General features: G+C 37.7%; 1 protein-coding gene across 1 annotated transcript in view; it reads right to left on the reverse strand.

The window, feature by feature from the left end:
• Positions 1 to 866: 866 nt before the first annotated feature.
• Positions 867 to 18,672, reverse strand: part of LOC128468715 (solute carrier family 22 member 15-like) — a 59,578-nt gene continuing 41,772 nt past the window's right edge. Inside the window, exons 10-12 of the mRNA XM_053450476.1 lie at positions 12,093 to 12,165; positions 2,984 to 3,136; positions 867 to 1,811 (exon numbers count right to left, since the gene is read on the reverse strand). Coding sequence (XP_053306451.1) covers positions 1,785 to 1,811; positions 2,984 to 3,136; positions 12,093 to 12,165 — 253 coding nt within the window. The 3' untranslated portion in view covers positions 867 to 1,784. The remainder of the gene's footprint in view (positions 1,812 to 2,983; positions 3,137 to 12,092; positions 12,166 to 18,672) is intronic.

Genomic DNA, 18,672 nt, shown 5'->3' on the forward strand with positions numbered 1-18,672 from the left:
AAAACTTAACTTGTTTTTAATTGAAAAGAGACGTCTAAGAGGGGATATGATCACATTGTTCAAATACATACAAGGTCAGTATAAACAGCTCTCTAGTTATCTATTCATTAAGAGGTCTGTAAAAAAGACACAGGGTCATCAGTTGAAACTTGAGAAAAGGAGATTTCAGCATCAGTATAGGAAAGGGTTCTTCAGATTAAGAACAATAAGAATTGGTAATTGCTCCAAGTAGGGTTTTTTTGCCTTCTTTTGGATCAACTTTAGAACTTTAGAAGTAGGTATGTGTGAAAGGTTGAACTTGATGGACTGGAGTCTTATTTTCAACCTACTATCCTATATGTATCAGAATCTATTTTTAAAAGACAAACAATAGTGAAGATATTTACAAAAAATAAAAAAAAACGTCATCTATGATTGTGATTACTTATGGAAAACAGTTGGAATGGATGGCACCACACCGGCTTTTTCATGTTTAGGAGCTTCAGCTAAATTAAGAAGAAAATGTCCTCCAATGACTTTGTCAATTCTTTGGCTGCAGAGACCCATCAATATAATTGGTAACATTAATACAGCCAAAGTTCAAAGAGCTCTAAGATTTTTTGCTTTTTTTGTGAATCATTATCATCATTATTAAATAGTCCACACTCAAAAGGAGCATTGACTGATTCTATGCAACATTTTACTGTAGTGTTGTGAATAAGGACTGCAATACCCATATTTAAATCCAAACGTATATACCTTTTATATAGGGAGTATTACACTTCAAGAATATATATATATATATATATATATATATATATAATGCCCCTTAAAACATCTATTCCATATAAAATTATTCAATATGTAAACACTGTTTTTAAAAAACATTTGGTAATAAGGGAATTTATTTAGTAAATCCTATGCTAGGCACATCATCAATAGAAATGTCTATTAACAGGAAAGTATTAATATAAAAGGATAAAGATTTATTTTCGCAGAACATAAGTCACAGCAAGATCATAATCAGGCAATTTGAATGCAATACCACTCAAGCAACTTTTAAAAGACACAAAAAATATTATATAAAAATAATGTTTTGAGTTTCTTTTTCCAATGTGTTCAGAAAATTATGCTACAGCACTTTTATGAACGTGTAAATTTGCCTGAAAGAAAACAATATAAGAATTTTATATATACTTTTATAGATGCATCTATTAAATGAGTTTCATGGTCACATTCTGAAATAGATGGGCAAAAATCTTAAATTTACAACCTGGGTTTACAAAAAAAGGAATTCGAAAATTACTATCAAAACATAAGGTCAAAGTACATGAAAAAATAATAAAAACCATTGAGTATGTTGGTGTTGCCATTTCGCAGACAATGAATATTATCCCTCCACTCAAAACCGAGCTGTGGTATTTACATAATGCGTCTTCTCAGCATGATACGGACATATGTCTTCATTAAATATACAATTTTACAATTTCCATAAAACAGAGGACACATGACTTTTACAACGCTTGTACCAAAGTGATTGAGGCATTAAATTGCCTTTTCTATGTTAGGTAGCAAAATTTATACGCTTGCAGTAAAGGCACAATAACTCACTGAATTCATCTGACATAAGAAAACCCAAGTGCCTTTCGGGTGCCAAACAGTATCTTTGTGGGCTGAATTAAAAGCAAGAGGCACATTTTAGCATTTAACATTCTGATTGGAGTTCACTCTTTTGAACTTGGTGGTTGTCTTCAAAAGCAGTGCTCGTACACGATGTATGGCTCAAAAACATTATACAGTCTGCTTCAGGTATGGCCTTCATCCTGTTTTCCCTGAAAAAAAAACATGAGAAAATGTCCTTATAAAAATTTTTGTTTTGACAGTATATTTTGAGTAAATATGCAATACATTAACCCCTTAAGGACTAGTCTGTTTTTTAGTTTTTGTACCCTTTGGGACCAAGGCTGTTTTAACACTTTTGCGGGGCTCATATTTAGCTGTAATTTTCTCCTCACCCATTTAGTGTTCCCACACAAGTTACATATTGTTTTTTCAGGATACAATCAGATACCATTTTGATCATAACATCTAATTTCCTATATAAAAAAAAATGATGAAAAACTGTAAAAACTTATTGTCTAATAACTTGCAAAAAAACATAAAAACATAAAAACATTGGATATTTCTAAACTCAGGACAAATTGTAGAATCTATTTAGCAGTTTTTTTTATTAATACAGTGTTTTCTGGGCTTGACACTTAGCAAAGAAATCATTCATTTGGTTATTGTGTGCACATTTCTTTTTCCTAAAACCAACACTGCTATAATTGGACTGGTTGCAACTACATAATAATTTTACGTTCTGCATCTGGCACATTAAATAATTACAGTTACATAATACTTGTATCCCACTAAATGTGTTACATTGTGTCAAAATTTAAACAGTGAAACAATTGCGCTTTTACTAAATAAAGTATTAAAAAAAAAAAAAGATCAGCAAAGAATGGCAATTTACCAAGTAGGATGGTGGAATAATTATTTAGCTCTATTTGTATATCCCAAATACAAGCAAATTATATGATCGGTGCATTGCAGAAATGAAACAGAATAGTCTCATGATTAGGAGAAAACTAAATGATTGTTCGCTTGAAACAGAATTTTGTTCAAGTGAGATCCATTGCATTGCGGGTAGAGCCAAAATTAGTGCTTTCTAGGTTTGTCAGTGATTAATATGTTCTTTTTGTAATATGTGTAATTTTTTTATTTGCTTTATTTAAATGCACATTGCATAATGTGAAGGTAGGTTTTGGGTTCTATTAATGAATAGATATGTTATGTACTTTCTCAACAAAGCTAGGAGATTTCAAAAGATGTAGAATAGTCGTGCAGTTGCTGAAAATGTAAACACAGCATGCGACTTTGTAGAAAGGCCCTACTTCCATCAGCTCCACATAAAGCCATCTTAATGATAATGTATCTTTCTTTGCATTCATTGATACCTTACCTTGTTTAACAATTGGTATGCAGGAGACTGTAAGTCTTCAATGCTCTCAGCAATTGGCTTATTAAGTGTTTCTGGCAGTAACAGACTCAGGATTCCTGCTGATAAGCCACTGATTCCAAATGCCATGAATGGCATTGATGGATTTAGAGATTTCTAGGATGAAAATTACCCAAAGAAATGGACTTCAGAATGATATCAAGCATAGCAGTACAGTGGTTTTACTTTTATTAACCAAGCAGGACACCCACAGATCTTGGAAAAACACAAACCGCTATAAATTGAGAAGCATCAGAGCATAAAAATCTCAGAAAGAACACAGTTGAAGTTGAGTATTTATACACAAAATGTTTAGCGCATGAATTACAAACCAGAGCATACATCTTACTAAGTATACATGAAATATAAGGGTTGCTACATGGAGTTTCAATTCATTGCAAAACATTGTTCTATCGAAATTCTGATTTTATTACACAGTACAGAACGGCTGTCAGTTAAAATGGACAGGAATGCTGTAGCTAGAACCTTGTCCTTAGATTAGTCCCATGAAGGCTAGTGATGACAAACACAAGCTAGACTTCACTTAAAGGTAAATACGAGCACAATCAGGGCCCTTCAGAACAAAAATGGTGCCTAATTATAAACGTATGTGTTCATAAATGTAAACACTGTCACAGGTTGCCTTACATTAACAATGGATTTCGGCCATGTATATCTAGACGAGTTAAAGTGTCGAGCGAGTTGTAGAATTTCCTTGTACTTGTCTCTATGCAAGCTATGTAGGGGTGATCTTCTGAGTTAAAGGTTAACAAAGTACAGAAGGGAAGTTTATTTCAAAGGGTGATAGAAGTTAGAACAGGAAGTTATAATGCAAAACTGGAGGGTCAGATATAAAGTAACACGGATTTACTTTACCAATAGCCTGGCAGATAAGTGGAAAAGTCTCCCAGCAGAAGCTGGCAATATAATGAGTGAATTTAAACACTTATGGGATTGACATTGGCCTGAATCTGCAAAGAGACCAAGAACTGATGAAAGTTTGAGTCTTTAAAGTGCAGACCAATCTGCCATCAAATTGTATGTTTTTCAGGAGTTCAGCAAGGACTTTGTTGACCCATGATTCATTAGGTAAGTGAAGGATTAAACTGAGCCATTGATAACTAGCTATTCAGTAAGGTATCTAAAGCCCGCCGTGTGAACAGACCCCAAGCTGTGTTCATAAGAAAATAGCAATTATAGAATGAAACTGTGAATAGGCATGAAACAGAACATCCACACAGATGGATATAATTAACAGAACTCATGAAAAAAGATAAATTCTAGGCTATTAAGATACCATCAAGGCTCAAGAAAAAGTGTGCATTTCTAAAGTAATAATGGATCATAACGACAGTTAATTTACTTGCTTTGAGGTGGGTTAGACTGGGAATCCAATTAAACTAGATTATAAAAAAAGAGAAAAAAAAAACATTTTGGTAATAAAGCCAACTGTACAGCCTCTGTGTCATGTTTATTAGTGATCTAATCATAGCCGTGGGTGCAGGAGGCTCAGGCAATGAATTGCTGATCACGCCACAACCTAATGAATTCACATCCCTAAAAAGACACTAACAACTCTTTATAATGAGAAAAATAGCAGGACTACCAAAACTCTGACTGAGTACAGTTAAGTGTAAATCAGCAATGTGTATGTGGAGTAATTAAGATTGTAATGTGCTACTTGCAACTGTGAAACTACTTTAAAAAGAATATGTCATTGTAAAAAGGTAATTTACTGGTAAATAATTTGAATGCCATACTGGTGCTTTTATTAAGCTTCTCAGGGGTCTAATTGGCAAAAAGAAAATGTTATTAAAATTGCAGCTTCCTACTTGTTCAACAGGGAAACCCTATTCAACTGTGCTTGCCCGTGTATTCACAACAGCATTCCTAAAACAGGATTAAGATTATGAAACTAGTCAAATTACACATTGATAGACTGATAGGAATTAACACGCATTTGTATATTTTTTTTTTTTTATAGAAGCATATTCATAGAAATAAAATAATAATATTACAATAATATAATAATACTTAAAATAGTGCAAACCAAGGATGATTTTAAGAGCACTTGTCGAGCAGTGTATTGAAGGAATCTAAAAAGGAATCTATAGGGTACTATATGGTTGGTTTCAATGCAGAATCTAACGACTACTAGTACACGTAGTAGTCCAGCAAGTGTGGCTGTCTGAGTTCACTCGCTAAACAGCTCACAAGCAGGGGCGTAACTAGAAACCCCAGGGCTCTGGTACGACAATTGCCCAAGTGCCCCCAACTTCACAACTTGTCTGTGCCTTCTTTGCACCTTGGCCCCCCTTACAACATACACTCTGGCACACATATGTAAACACACTTACTCATGCTCACTAACACACACGAACACCTATACATCCATGCTTACACACACAAGTACACATCCATGCTCACACAAACACACAGGCACACACAAGTATACATCCATGCAGACACACACATAATTACACATCCATGCTGACACACACACAAAATTACATACCCGTGCTGACACACACACACACACACAATTACACACCGATGCTGAAACACACACAATTACACATCCATGCTGTGCAGGCAGCCTGTTTCCCCACGTCAAGTGACCCAGATACGCCCCTGTCTCCCTGTGCCATTCAAAATAGTTTAGGAAGGTCCCATCGGACCTGGAGTGGTGTGGTTTTTCCAACTATTTTGAACAGGTACGAGGAGACAGGAACAAGGGGTCGCAGGGTCACACCAGGCCTCTTGATGCACAGACTCCGTCGCAGTTGCAACTACTGTGGCCCCTGTAGTTACGCCAGTGTTCACTGCCACTCGTACCCAAAGAAAATGGTCTGCTTCTGCTTGTTTCTCATGAATGACACCACTGAATCTCTTGTTCGCACAATTATCTCCTTTCCGGACTACGTCTGCACCATTCTGTCTGACTTAATTCACTTTGATCTATACAGAGTGCTGCTATTAGACTTATCTTCTGCGGGTGTTGTATCTCCCTTCTTATCTATTGTGTAGTCATCTATTGGATTCACATTTCTGTAAGAATCAGATGACACATTTCAAATGTATTTATAGCGCCAACAATTTACACAGCAGTTCTTACAATATATATATATATATATATATATATATATATATATTCATTCAAGGAGTATGACAAAATTAGAACCCACAGACAATGACAAACCGATCCATTAGGTAAAGAGGGCCCTCCCTCTCAAATCTCAGCTCTAGCTTGCAACTCAATCAACTACACCTCATTTTTATTTTGTTGATACCACCGCCTGGCTACCTTCCATCTTCTCCCAGCCCTACCAACAGAGATAATCAATTCACCCATCTTGAATACTGTATGTATCTTGCTCCAAAAAAGGGTCCTAATTATCTTATATATCAGATTGTCTCTCATCTGTGTAACACAAATAACTGGCACTCATAATCGAAATCATGTATTTTTATATCTGGTACTGTACCAAAACAATGGCAGATAAGTGTAACGACATCCAAGTAGAAGTGGCAGGGATTCATACAGCAAATAAATAAAAAATGCATGGGATAGGCATATTGTGATGGAAACCAAGGTGTAAGGGTTAAATCCTGCCTGTCTTCGCCACCTACTCCTTTTCAACATTCACGGGGAAGCTCTGCTGCTGCCTGCAGCTGCGTGGAAGTGACATGGCGCCTTATATCCCAACAAGAACCAGCAATGATTTGGTCAAGGAGTATAACAAGATTATTACGGGGAAAACAAATCAAAGGAGGACAATGAAACAGGTGGATAATATTTTAAATGGGGAATTGAGACAAATGAGGAATTACAAAGAGGGGACAAATGAATATTAGCGGGCGTGAATAAACCCGCTAATATTCATTGGTCCCCTCTTTGTAAGAGGGGTGGAGAAAAGACAATAGGAGACGGCCAGTGATCAGAGAGCAGGCTACCTCCATATATAAGAATGACCAATCAGATGAAGCTATTGAGGGAGGGCAACTAATCACAGAAGTGTCTTCATTCAAATTATTACTCCTCAAAGGGGCTGCCTGATACCAGTCCCATGGACACACTCACAAGTGTTCACATTCCCATCATGCCCACTCTATCACAAATATGGCTATCCTGAATTTAAGATAGAACCAAGGACTGATTAAGGCTTTAGTCTTTACAGCAGGAGAAAATGGGCAGACTAGATGTTTTGTTTCTGCCAATAAATGTTTTTTTGTTTAATGTTAAGTTGATAAAAGGTTCACTTTAATTATTTACCACCAATACAAAAACAGGTTAAAAAGAGGATGCTTTTCTGGGTTATATTAGGTAAATTTTATTCACGCAGAAAACTCCTAACAAAACATGCAAGAATGCCATTCGGGTTGTAATGAAAAACTTTGTTCCATAAAATAATTAGGTATGTGAAGAGACTGTAAATGAATAAAAAAAGAAATATAACATGGAAACGAGACTGAAAATAAAGAACAAAAAATGTTTCGTAAATAATCGCATAGCATAGCAACGCAATAGTATGCAGCATTCTTTAATTGTCCATACAAAGAATAACAACCAAGGCTGATATGAGGAGCTCAGCGTTGCTACTGTGCAGAACAGCACCAAGGAAACAGGGCCATTAGAGCACAATATGAGCAATCTACTTGCCTGCTTCATTCTCTCTCTATGTGTCGCCTATGACTGTACATGTTGAATTGACTCAATTTGCCGTGCAGTGGTTCTAGCAATGGTTACTTGATTCACGGATAGCAAGATGACTATGTTCCTTAGTGCATGATGACTGCAATTTAGACTTAAAAGAAACCTTTCAGTGCAAACATAGCGTAGGTAGTTATAATACCTCAATCCTCTTTATCACAACTAGTGGGTTATGTGCCATCAGAATACCAATACAAACACACAGGTTCACTTCCCTTCCAGAAAGCTCAAGTGGGGATTTCTCCTATGTAAAAGCACAAATTTCTAACAACTGCAATGTGGTCCAGATTGAATTACCTGAAATATAATGTATTTCTGTTTTTTTTTCCACGGTTTCCTGTTGCAGTCTATGGGAGGATTACCATAAAACAGATTTACATATGGTAACTGAATCCAGCCCTAAATATAAGTGCTTCATTAAAGAATCCTTAATCATTAAAAACAGCTAAATCTTACATGGCGTTTTTGCTTTTTCCATCTGTGACTGTTATTTAGATAATTAGGTGAACTGACAGCATGAGCACATACCTTCTAATTTCATGTTAATTCAATTTTAGCTACACCCATTGCTAACAAAAATCAAGCCATTTCCACAGATAAACATCGGCAGTAGAATGGGTCGTGCTGAAGGCTCAGTGACTTTAAACATAGAATGCCACCCTAGAGACAAATCAGTTTCAGAAATGTATACCCTGCTAATCTGCCCCAGTCCCATGTGAAGCAGAAGCGTCTAGGAGTAACAGCAGAGCCGCAGAATACTGAAGCACACATTGGATACAAAATTGCCTTTCCTCTGTAACATCACTCACTACAGAGTTTCAAACTGACTCTGGAAGCCATATCTGCACAAGCATTGTGAGGCGGGAGTTTCATAAAATGGGTTTCCATGACTAAGCAACTGCATACAAGCAGAAGATCACTATGTGCAATGCCAATAGTAGGCTAGAGTGGGGTAAAGCACAATAGCAATGGACTATGAAACAGAGGAAACGTGTGCTATGGAGTGATAGATCACTCTTTACTATCTGGACATATATTGTTTTAGCGGACACAGGAGAACGCTATCTGGTTTTCAGGGTTTGAGCTAGACCCCTTAGGTCAAGTGATTTGTACTGTTAATGCTACAGCATACAAAGGCCCTTTCGTGCTGTGCCCATGTGCACAAAGCAAGGTCCGTAAAGACATGGTTTAACCAGTCTGGTGTGGATGAACTTGAGTGGCTTGCAAAGATCTCTCTAACCTTAACCCAACGGAACACCTTTGGTACAGATTGGTATGGATTGGAATGCCGATTGCTAGTCAGGCCTTCTTGTTCAACAACAATGCCTGACCTCACAAATGCACCGTTGGCTGAATGGGCACAGATTTCCTGATTTAAAGACTCAAATTTGTATCTGTCCTTGATCTTGTCTTATAATCAGGATGTCTAAAATCAATTACTATATTAGTCTCTACCATATATGATGGAACGCTTTTCCAATTATCCACCATGACCAAACCTTAGGGTTGAGCATCCCTCATTAATGGTGTCCACAGTAGGCTTTAAACTGCTTGAGAGTTCCTTTTTGGGTTAAAATGCAAAGCAGTGCCACTAATTCATCTCACTGGTAAGCAATAGATCCAATAAAAATTGTATAGGACTCACCAAATATGGGGTACTTTGAAGTATTGCAATATGCAATATATGGCCATATAATGGGATGGAATGCCCAATATTTATGCTGGGTATGCACTTAATTCCTGCTTTGTTTTGTTACTTATTGGTCATTATTTTTCTAGCAGCAACCCGGAAATCTGAATGTGTATACCTCTTATGCTTTTTAGGTTGCGCACTCCCCTATTTTGCATCTCTCTTCTGTTGTACCTGACAGAGCACTTCCCCAATCCTATATTCTGCTTTGGGATTTTTCCATTCCAAGTGAATTATTTTATTTATTAATATTAAACTGTAGCTGCCACAATATTTACAATTCTACTAATTTACTTAAATCACTTGTAATTTGCTTGGTCCACCAGTGTACTTCACTTAATGAATAAAGGTATCATCTTAACCAAAGCTGCTTGTCTTCTAAGTGGTCTGGCAATTCTTGCCACTAATTGTCTGCTTAAGTCAGTGGCTGGAAAGTGCTCCTATTGAAATTAATAGAGGTATTTTCCCCACATGTGCATGGGGGGGTTAAATAGACTGCTGCATGCCCTGTTAACTAAACTAGCACAAGGGCTGACCGGCTCGGTAGAAATATCATAGGCAAGAAAATGTTGAATGATGGACACATCCCCTGATTGAAAAATGCCTGGCGGTGGGCAAAGGGGCAAATGCATAGGGGGAGATTCTGCAAAAGCCCCCAAAACATTTGCAAAAGGGTCACAAGGGACTATGCACTAAAGTGGAAGTGAAAAGCACAAATGAAAATGTTTACCCAAGCCAACATATTGCAAACTCTAAGGTATGGAGATTTTCCAACGCATATATTAGTAAATATTACAGAGGGACAACACTTACAATTTATACATTAAATTAGAAAACTGAGTGAAGTCAAGGTGTTTCATTAAGTGAGGTCCCCTACAAATGACCCACAAAATAGTGTTTCCAGAATCATAGTCAAAAAAATTATTCCTACAACCTTTCCAGTGATTAGCTGCCAAATGCAATATGCATTGGGTAATATTTTATACTGAGCTTCATTATGAAAATTAATTATAAGGGAATATTTCAAATTAAGTACAAAGTGATTTAAAATAAAATGTGCCAAATTCATCATTGTTTTTTTGCCATACATTTATTTCTGACTTATGTTACCGTTTTTTGGAAAAGGATATTTAGACATAGAATTCTGCTATTATAGGCAGGCAATAACAGTGACATATCTTGGCCTAGGCCGATTAGGTAGTCCAAGGTGGGGGTTGGCAGTTCCCCTGTTGTAAAACCAGGGAGCAGACTGTCCTCTTGGGTGATGAAGTTTCCCTATGTGCTGCTGCTCAAAGATATCTGCATTGCATCTATACAATGCAATAAAAGGCACTGTGCAAGTCATATCCCAGTGCCCCGTAGTAAGGATGGTGGCCGAGGAATAGGAGGCTGGGGGCATTGCCTTTATGCATCCATATGTTCCACCAGCGGTTTAAAATTATAGGTAGAGGCCATCTTGCTTTTCTAACGCACAGATGAACGTTGAATGTTGTTATACTGAAATACTCAAGTTATTCATCTGCCCGTTTGAAATAAGTTAGCTCAATGACTATATCGGATATATCTGCATTATTTTTATTTTCCTTTTAACACGCAGGGCTGTACTCAAACCTGGGACTTTTGGGGTTTGTTTACTTTGTCCAATCTCCGGGCAGGGAAGCAGCATTTGGCCAGGTTCCACCCGCTCCCCACTTATTCTCTGCCAAATTCTTACCCTTTTAAATCTAACTAGGGCTAACATCCCACAGACTTGGGCCACGAACCCTGCTGTGTTATATACATCAGCTTCCCCACACACCTGTCCACCAGTATGTCTAAACCTGTAGCGTCACTGCTTATTTTTTGTGTACATCCCTGCAGAATGTAAGCGAATACACACAGCTAAGAATGACAAGAAGATTAATAACTTCATGGCAATATAACTAGCATGGCAGAAAAGTTATATATTTTATTTAATTTTCTGTTGTTGAACATCATTCTGTTATTGTCATCATGTAGAGTGAATGAACCCACTTTCTAGATTTTATTTCTTGAGATGTTGTGATTTTATACATCATTCTGTTGCTTTGCCATTTGCAATGTTTAGCAGATTAGCACCAGTCGGCGACATAAACTGAATTCTTTTTTGTAACGGACCCGGTTATGATCTCATATCTGGCACCGTGCAGAGCTCCAGGGTATAGTGTCATGTTCTAAACCCTCAACACCCAAGACAAGCAGCGCCAGACAGGACCTGACCACAGGGGCTGAGAGAATCTAAGAAATCTGTTAGCACTAGTGCCATTTTACATGCAAGGCAGCCAGATCGATGTTGTAAGATTTGTCAGAAGTACACAGAAGGTAAATTCATGCTATGCAAGATGCAGTGATCACTGGCCTGTGAACAACTACTTTTAAAAACCCTGTGCAAGAAGGAGCTGATTACCAACACCGTGTGAATTCTAATTTACTGTGATTTCATGCTAGCACATTATTACTGAATTTAAGAAAAACCTAATCTGAAAAAAATTATGCATTCACAATAAGTTTAGACAGAGCTCATGTAATAAAACTGTAATGAACAAAGAATAAATGAAAGAAAGATTTTTGTGGGCCACATTACACAAAATTGCCATTTATAATTTAGGTAAGGGATTTCACAAAAAGCAAGCAGTTTAAATATGATACTTTACCATTGCAGGGACAAATGGAGCAAGAATACCACCGAATCGGCAGGCCATTGCGCAGACACCCAGTCCTGCATTCCTGCAAGAAAAAATCAGAAACATGATAAAAGGACTTTATATTGCAATTGATGATACAGTAGAAACAGGGTTAAAAATAGAGGAACAGGGTTCTCTGAACAAAGGGATTGTAGGCTGTAAAAATAAGGCACACGCACAGCTGCATGCCATTAACCCAAAAGCCTAGATATATTTAAATAGCCTCTCTTCTGCCTTAGTTTTTCGGAAGTCTTCTGAGAACACTCTGGCCTCAAAAAGGCACCAGCTGGAAGGCAGCTCCTTGATAGCTTAACACTCGACATTTCACTTATATCATCCCACGAGTCTTAAAAGTTGCAATTCTTTTTCTGCATTTTTGGTATCTGATTGTAGGACTGTTTTCTAAATTATTTGAATGTCAGCTCTGTTAGTAGTAAGTAATAGATTGTAAGCTCACAAGTGCAGGCTCTTCTTTCTGTACCAGTATGCTGTAGAGTGTGTTAAAATTATTGTCAATTTAAAATTTTAAATATGTAAATTGGTAAATATTTTCAATCTCCTCTACTGTAACAGAGCTACAGAATCTGATGGCAGCTATTTTTGCTTCAGCTATACAGCATATAATATATATATATATATATATATATATATATATACATACATACAGACATATATACCGATCAGCCATAACATTATGACCACTGAAAGGTGGAGTGAATAACATTGTTAATCTTGTTATTCTGGCACAAGATCGAACTTGAAGGAGCTGGAGCAGTTTTGCCTTGAAGAATGGACAAAAATCCCAGTGGCTAGATGTGCCAAGATTATAGAGACGTAACCCAAGAGACTTGCAGCTGTAATTGTTGCAGAAGGTGGCTCTAGAAAGTATTGACTTTGGGAGGGGTGAATAGTTACGCACAGTTCTCTGATTTTTGGTTTTTTTTTGTCTAATTTCTTGTTTGTTCCACAATAAAAATGTTTGCATCTTCAAAGTGGTAGGCATGTTGTATAAATCAAATGATACAAACCCCTAACGAATCCATTTAAATTCCAGGTTGCAAAGCAACAAAATTGGAAAAACACCAAGGGGATGAATGCTTTAACAAGGCATACTAATTTAGATAGCAGGGCCAGACTTTGGCATAAACATGAAAGCATGGATCCATCCAGCCTTGTATCAACGGTATAGGCTGGTGGTGGTTGTGTAATGGTGTGGGGGACATTTTCTTGGCACACTTTGTGCCCCATAGTACCAATTGAGCATCATTTAAATGCGACATGGTGGCTAATACCAGCAGGATAACGCACCATGTCACAAAGCTCACATCATCTCAAACTGGTTTCTTGAACATGACAATGAGTTCACTGTACTCCAATGGCCTCCACAGTCACCAGATCTCAATCCAACAGAACACTGTTGGGATGTGGTGGAACAGGAGATTTGTATCATGGATGTGTAGCCGACAAATCTGCAGCAAAATCTCTGAGGAATGTTTCCAGCATCTTGTATGCCATGAAGAATGAAGGCAGTTCTGAAGGCAAAAGGGGGAGTCCAACCTGGTACTAGCAAGGTGTACCTAATAATGTGGCCAGTGAATATATATATATATATATATATATATACCGTATTTGCTCGATTATAAGACGAGGTTTTTTCCAGAGCAAATGCTCTGAAAAACACCCCTCGTCTTATAATCGAGGTCGTCTTCTAATCAGACCTCATTCTGCTGGGGCCGTGATGCTTACCGGGCTTTGATCGCGAGCAGCGTCTCTGCTATTAGCTGCAGTTGAACAGGAAGGAAGCACAGTCCTCACATAACTCTACCTCCCCCCTCCTTCCTCTGGGGGCGGGGCCAGAGAAGTTGCTCGTACAGCCGGGCCCCTGCAGAAGTCTGCGAGTGGGAGATCTGCAGTTCAGGTAAGGGGGTGGGGGAGTGGGGGGTTTGAGCGTGTGTGTGTATGTGTGATTAATGGAATGAATGAGTATTTAAATGTTTGTGAATGAGTGTGTGTGTGATAGCATGGATGTGTAAGGGGGGTGGGGGTGGTAGGATGGCATAGGGAGGCTGTAATCACACTTCTAACATCCCCAGGTTCCAGCATGTACTGGCTGCCTTGGCTTGATAGGAGTGTGATTGCTGTTAGCAGTATATATATATATATATATATATATATATATATATATATATATATATGCATTTTAACCCCCTATATGCCCCTCTGCCCCATGATATGCCTTTTAACCCCCTATATGCCAGAGTGACATATAGGGGTATAAGGCATATCATGGGGCAGAGGGGCATATAGGGGGTTAAAAGGCATATCATGGGGCACAGTGGCATATAGGAGGGTATAAGACATTTCTGGAGGCAGAGTGGCATATAGAGGGTTAAAAGGCACATCATGGGGCAGATTGGCAAATAGGGGGTATAAGGCATTTCTGGGGGCAGAGTGGCAAGCCTGGGGGCAGATGTGCATAACTGGGGGGGGCAGGTTGGCAAATAAAAGGAAATAAAAAATATATTTTTCTCAATCGTAGCTTTTATAAATATGAAAATTAGTTTACATGAATTAATATTTACTAGTAAAACTTTTTTCCTATAGGGTAGTCTTATATTCAGGCTTTTTGTTTTTTTCCTAAATTAATATTTTGATTTTGGGGAGTCGTCTTATAATCAGGGTCGTCTTATAATCGAGCAAATACGGTGTATATATATATACACACACACATCATATTTGCTCAACTATATAACTATATAAAGTGTTTTTCAGAGCAAATACCCTTGTCTTGCATTCAAGGTCGTCTTATAATCGGAACTCAAATAGAGGTCTGACTATAAGACTAAGATCCAGATCCCTGCAGCGCTGCAGGGGACCTGGCTCCTCCTCTCTGGCAGCCGGTGAATGTCACACAGCAATGCAATGCACACAGACAACCTCCGCTGCTGCCGGCACTTCCTCTGGGGCTTCTATGACTGAGGACCAGAGTGACATGACCTTCCGGTGCTCCACCATAGAAGCCCCAGCGGAAGTGCCGGGCAGAAGCAGAGGTTATATACACGCATCACGCAGACGTTCACCAGCTGCCAGACAATAGGATCCCCCGCAGCCCTGCAGGGGACCTGGATCCTTCTCTCTGGCAGCCGGTGAACGTCTGCGCAATGCATGCAGACAACCTCCGCTGCTGCAGCACTTCCTCTGGGGCTTCTATGATGGAGCGCCGGTGTGACATGACCTTCCGGTGCTCCACCATAGAAGCCCCAGCGAAAGTGCCGGGCTGAAGCAGAGGTTTTATATTAAATATGAAAAAATTGTTTACATGTGAATTAATGTTTACTAGTGAAACCTTTTTCCTATAGGGTAGTCTTATATTCAGGCTTTTTTCCCCCCTAAATTAATATTCAAATTTTGGGGGGTCATCTTATAATAAGTTGTCTTATAGTCGAGCAAATACGATATATATAAACATTCATACATACATACACAAAAATTTCTACAATTACAATACCAGATGGTTATTTCTTCTCTCTCTTATATGCAGTACTTTCTTTTATTAGCAGCTCAGCTTTCATTTTAATGAATATTTTTAATAACCACATCACATAGCATTACTGCATCGATTGAGGATAGAAGCTAAAATCCTGAGCACCTGAGATGAACACTGATAAATCTTTCATTGAAAGACCTATCATGCACAGGGGTTACACTACACTAATAGCATCACATTTTGCTCTCTCATCAACCTTAGAGCAGTGGCTGAAATATTCAAACAGTATATTATATATAATATGCATGTTTAACACAGAAAACACCTCTTTATTTATGAAATATACAAGCGTTAATGATTTCATGCTAACAATGGCAACTAATAGCAGGAAAGAGTTTAGTTTTAAAATAACTACATATGCCAACATGAACTAGTATCAAATTACAAGTAGTGAAAAGGACAAGCTGGCTGTATTATACTAATGACTGATAAAATGAAAGCCTGTATAATGGCGTACATTGTAATGCTCAGCAGCACAGCTCACAAGTAACAGCAGTATAACAATGGAATAAGAACGGACGTATGAACCTTGGTTGCAAACGTGAATATTTTAATTCAATTTCAGTGCATCAAAAGACTATTTTTTAAGCAAGATTCAAAAAGGATATAAATCCAGCATTGGCTCCAAATAAAAGAAAAAATGAAAATAGAAAAGCCAAATTTAATGTGTCTTAATACGAGCTCTGCCTTCATGCTGGTATAATAATTAATATATAAATTATACCGCTCTTACATGAATATAAAAAAGGGAATATAATTTACTCTACAGACATCATGAAGCTCATTCTACACCATTGGTGAGAAGAATGTAAGAGCATACTATTTTATGGGCAGCATTGTTTGTCTCTTGGGCCTCAAGTGGTCAGCAAAAACGGGTTGCATCATGAAGCTGCTGGACATCTAATTGCTGGACATCTATGTGCATCACCAAAAAAAAACAGTTTCTGATGTAGATCTATGTATCCCGCATCACCAGCTCCTATGTATTCCTAATACATGATTCCACTTTCCTCTAGCTTTGAGGTACCTGAGCAAAATGTCCATTCAAGCTACATTATAAATCATCATGCACCTATGAAATTCAACTACACATGCCCGTTAGTTGCTTCATCTGCATTATTACTGCAATATTATCTAATATTAGATATTATTTTGCTTTGGTTTTCATTTAGATTACGGGTATATGTTTTAGTATGAACAGAATTCCACAATCATACAACAGTTGCTTCTGTAATACACAGATAATATATTATTGTTTACCTGAGTGGAATTTATCCACCCAAATACATGCAGGTTACCAAAGTCAAGCAGCAGAATGAAAAACCACTTATATATACATTTACAGAAACGTCTAGGTATTATCCTTGCTTCACCACACTACCATGCAAAAAACAATATTACCAGTATCTCATTAGCTTAATGAATAGCAAATAAACTTTAGTTTGTACTATTAAATCCAAACAAAAGGTTTATTATAAAATTGTTAACGATATGCACGACATTAAAGTAAACGGGGAGTTTACGTGGGTTAACTTTCTTTTACATGACTGTTGCGTTATCTCAAAGAAATGCAGCTACATCAATTTTCACAATGCTCTCAGACGCATTTCTGCAGCCAAATGTAGAGATGTAGAGAATATAGATTATTTAAAAGTGTATATTCAACAATTGGTTCACCCCAAAAACTTTAAAGTGTCATTCAACAAAACAAAAAAATATATATAAAATTAATAAATGACTGGCTGTCTTAAAATATCGAATCTGTGTTTTGGGTAATAGACAGTGTTTTGGGGTAGAAAGGCAATAGATCGTATCTGCATTTTTTAAGAAATAGCTATAATCACTTTTAATCTGACCTGTTACATTGGGTTTGTGGATCTGGATATTGTGGAGATCCAAAGCATCTCCTGAAAAAGCAAAAGCTTGGGGTGAGCCAGAACATACCAGCCCATGCCTGAAAATGTCTGAGATACTTCTGTTGGGAGTAACAAGTAACAACATGAAGGGTGGAATAACCTGTGGAATAGTCCAGTTCTTCCCTTCATGAGAATCAAGAACCTAAGAACTGTTTGCGTCTTTTTCTAAAAGGGACTGCTACCCACTACGACTAGTTACTAGTTATAAACTGGCCTGGATAACAGATTTAGAGTACAATATTACACAAAATCCATGGACGGCTTGAGAAGCACATTTACCATTATGCATTCTGGCAACCTCACACATTCTGCGTTATTTTACCACTTGTATTATAGATTTTGTTTTTTATATTTACGGCACTGTTTATGTATATGAAGAACTGTCAGCCTATAACAATGTGATATGCTATCAGGAAATCGAATGAACACCAAGCATGACAAGTATTGATTGAGCCGTAAATAAAAACTACACCTTATTGTTATCTGATAGAACAATGATTGACTGAACAACACAACTGCTTTATACTCAAGTCAACTGTTGTTTTTCTTCTGTATTGTGAGACTGGAGCACTCTCTTCTCTTGTGTGGGGTAGTGCGCTTATGATCCCACCCAATCTCTGCTCTAGTATAAGGGTATGTTACTTATTTTACAGAAGAGGCTTTGCACCCTCCTACTTTTGCTGGTACTCTGAAAGCAGTTGTCTGACTATGAGACAAAGTGGAGACAATGTTTGGAAATATTTTGTAGACAAACCTGCTGTTGTGAAGAATGGCACTCGACTCTAAAATAAGTTGTATTTTTAATTCAGTGTTCCACTAACACGAACACAAGCACATTAATAATTCTGAATGGTTCACCAGTCAGAAGAACTGTACTCTGATTCACCTCAAATCAGATGTTTTACCAGTGCCCAAGAAACAGTGATGTGCACCAGTGGATTTTCCTAGCAGCAGAAGTACTAAAACACAATAACCGGTGCTCTGCACTGTGCATAAATCCAAAGGAGCCAAAGATTTATTATGCAAAAGATCCGCTGCCTTTTGGGTGGCATCATGGAGGTAGCTTGTTGTCCAGTCCAATAACCTA

This window comes from Spea bombifrons, chromosome 11 (assembly GCF_027358695.1).
Source record: "Spea bombifrons isolate aSpeBom1 chromosome 11, aSpeBom1.2.pri, whole genome shotgun sequence".
In the NCBI taxonomy this organism is placed as follows: Eukaryota; Metazoa; Chordata; class Amphibia; order Anura; family Pelobatidae; genus Spea; species Spea bombifrons.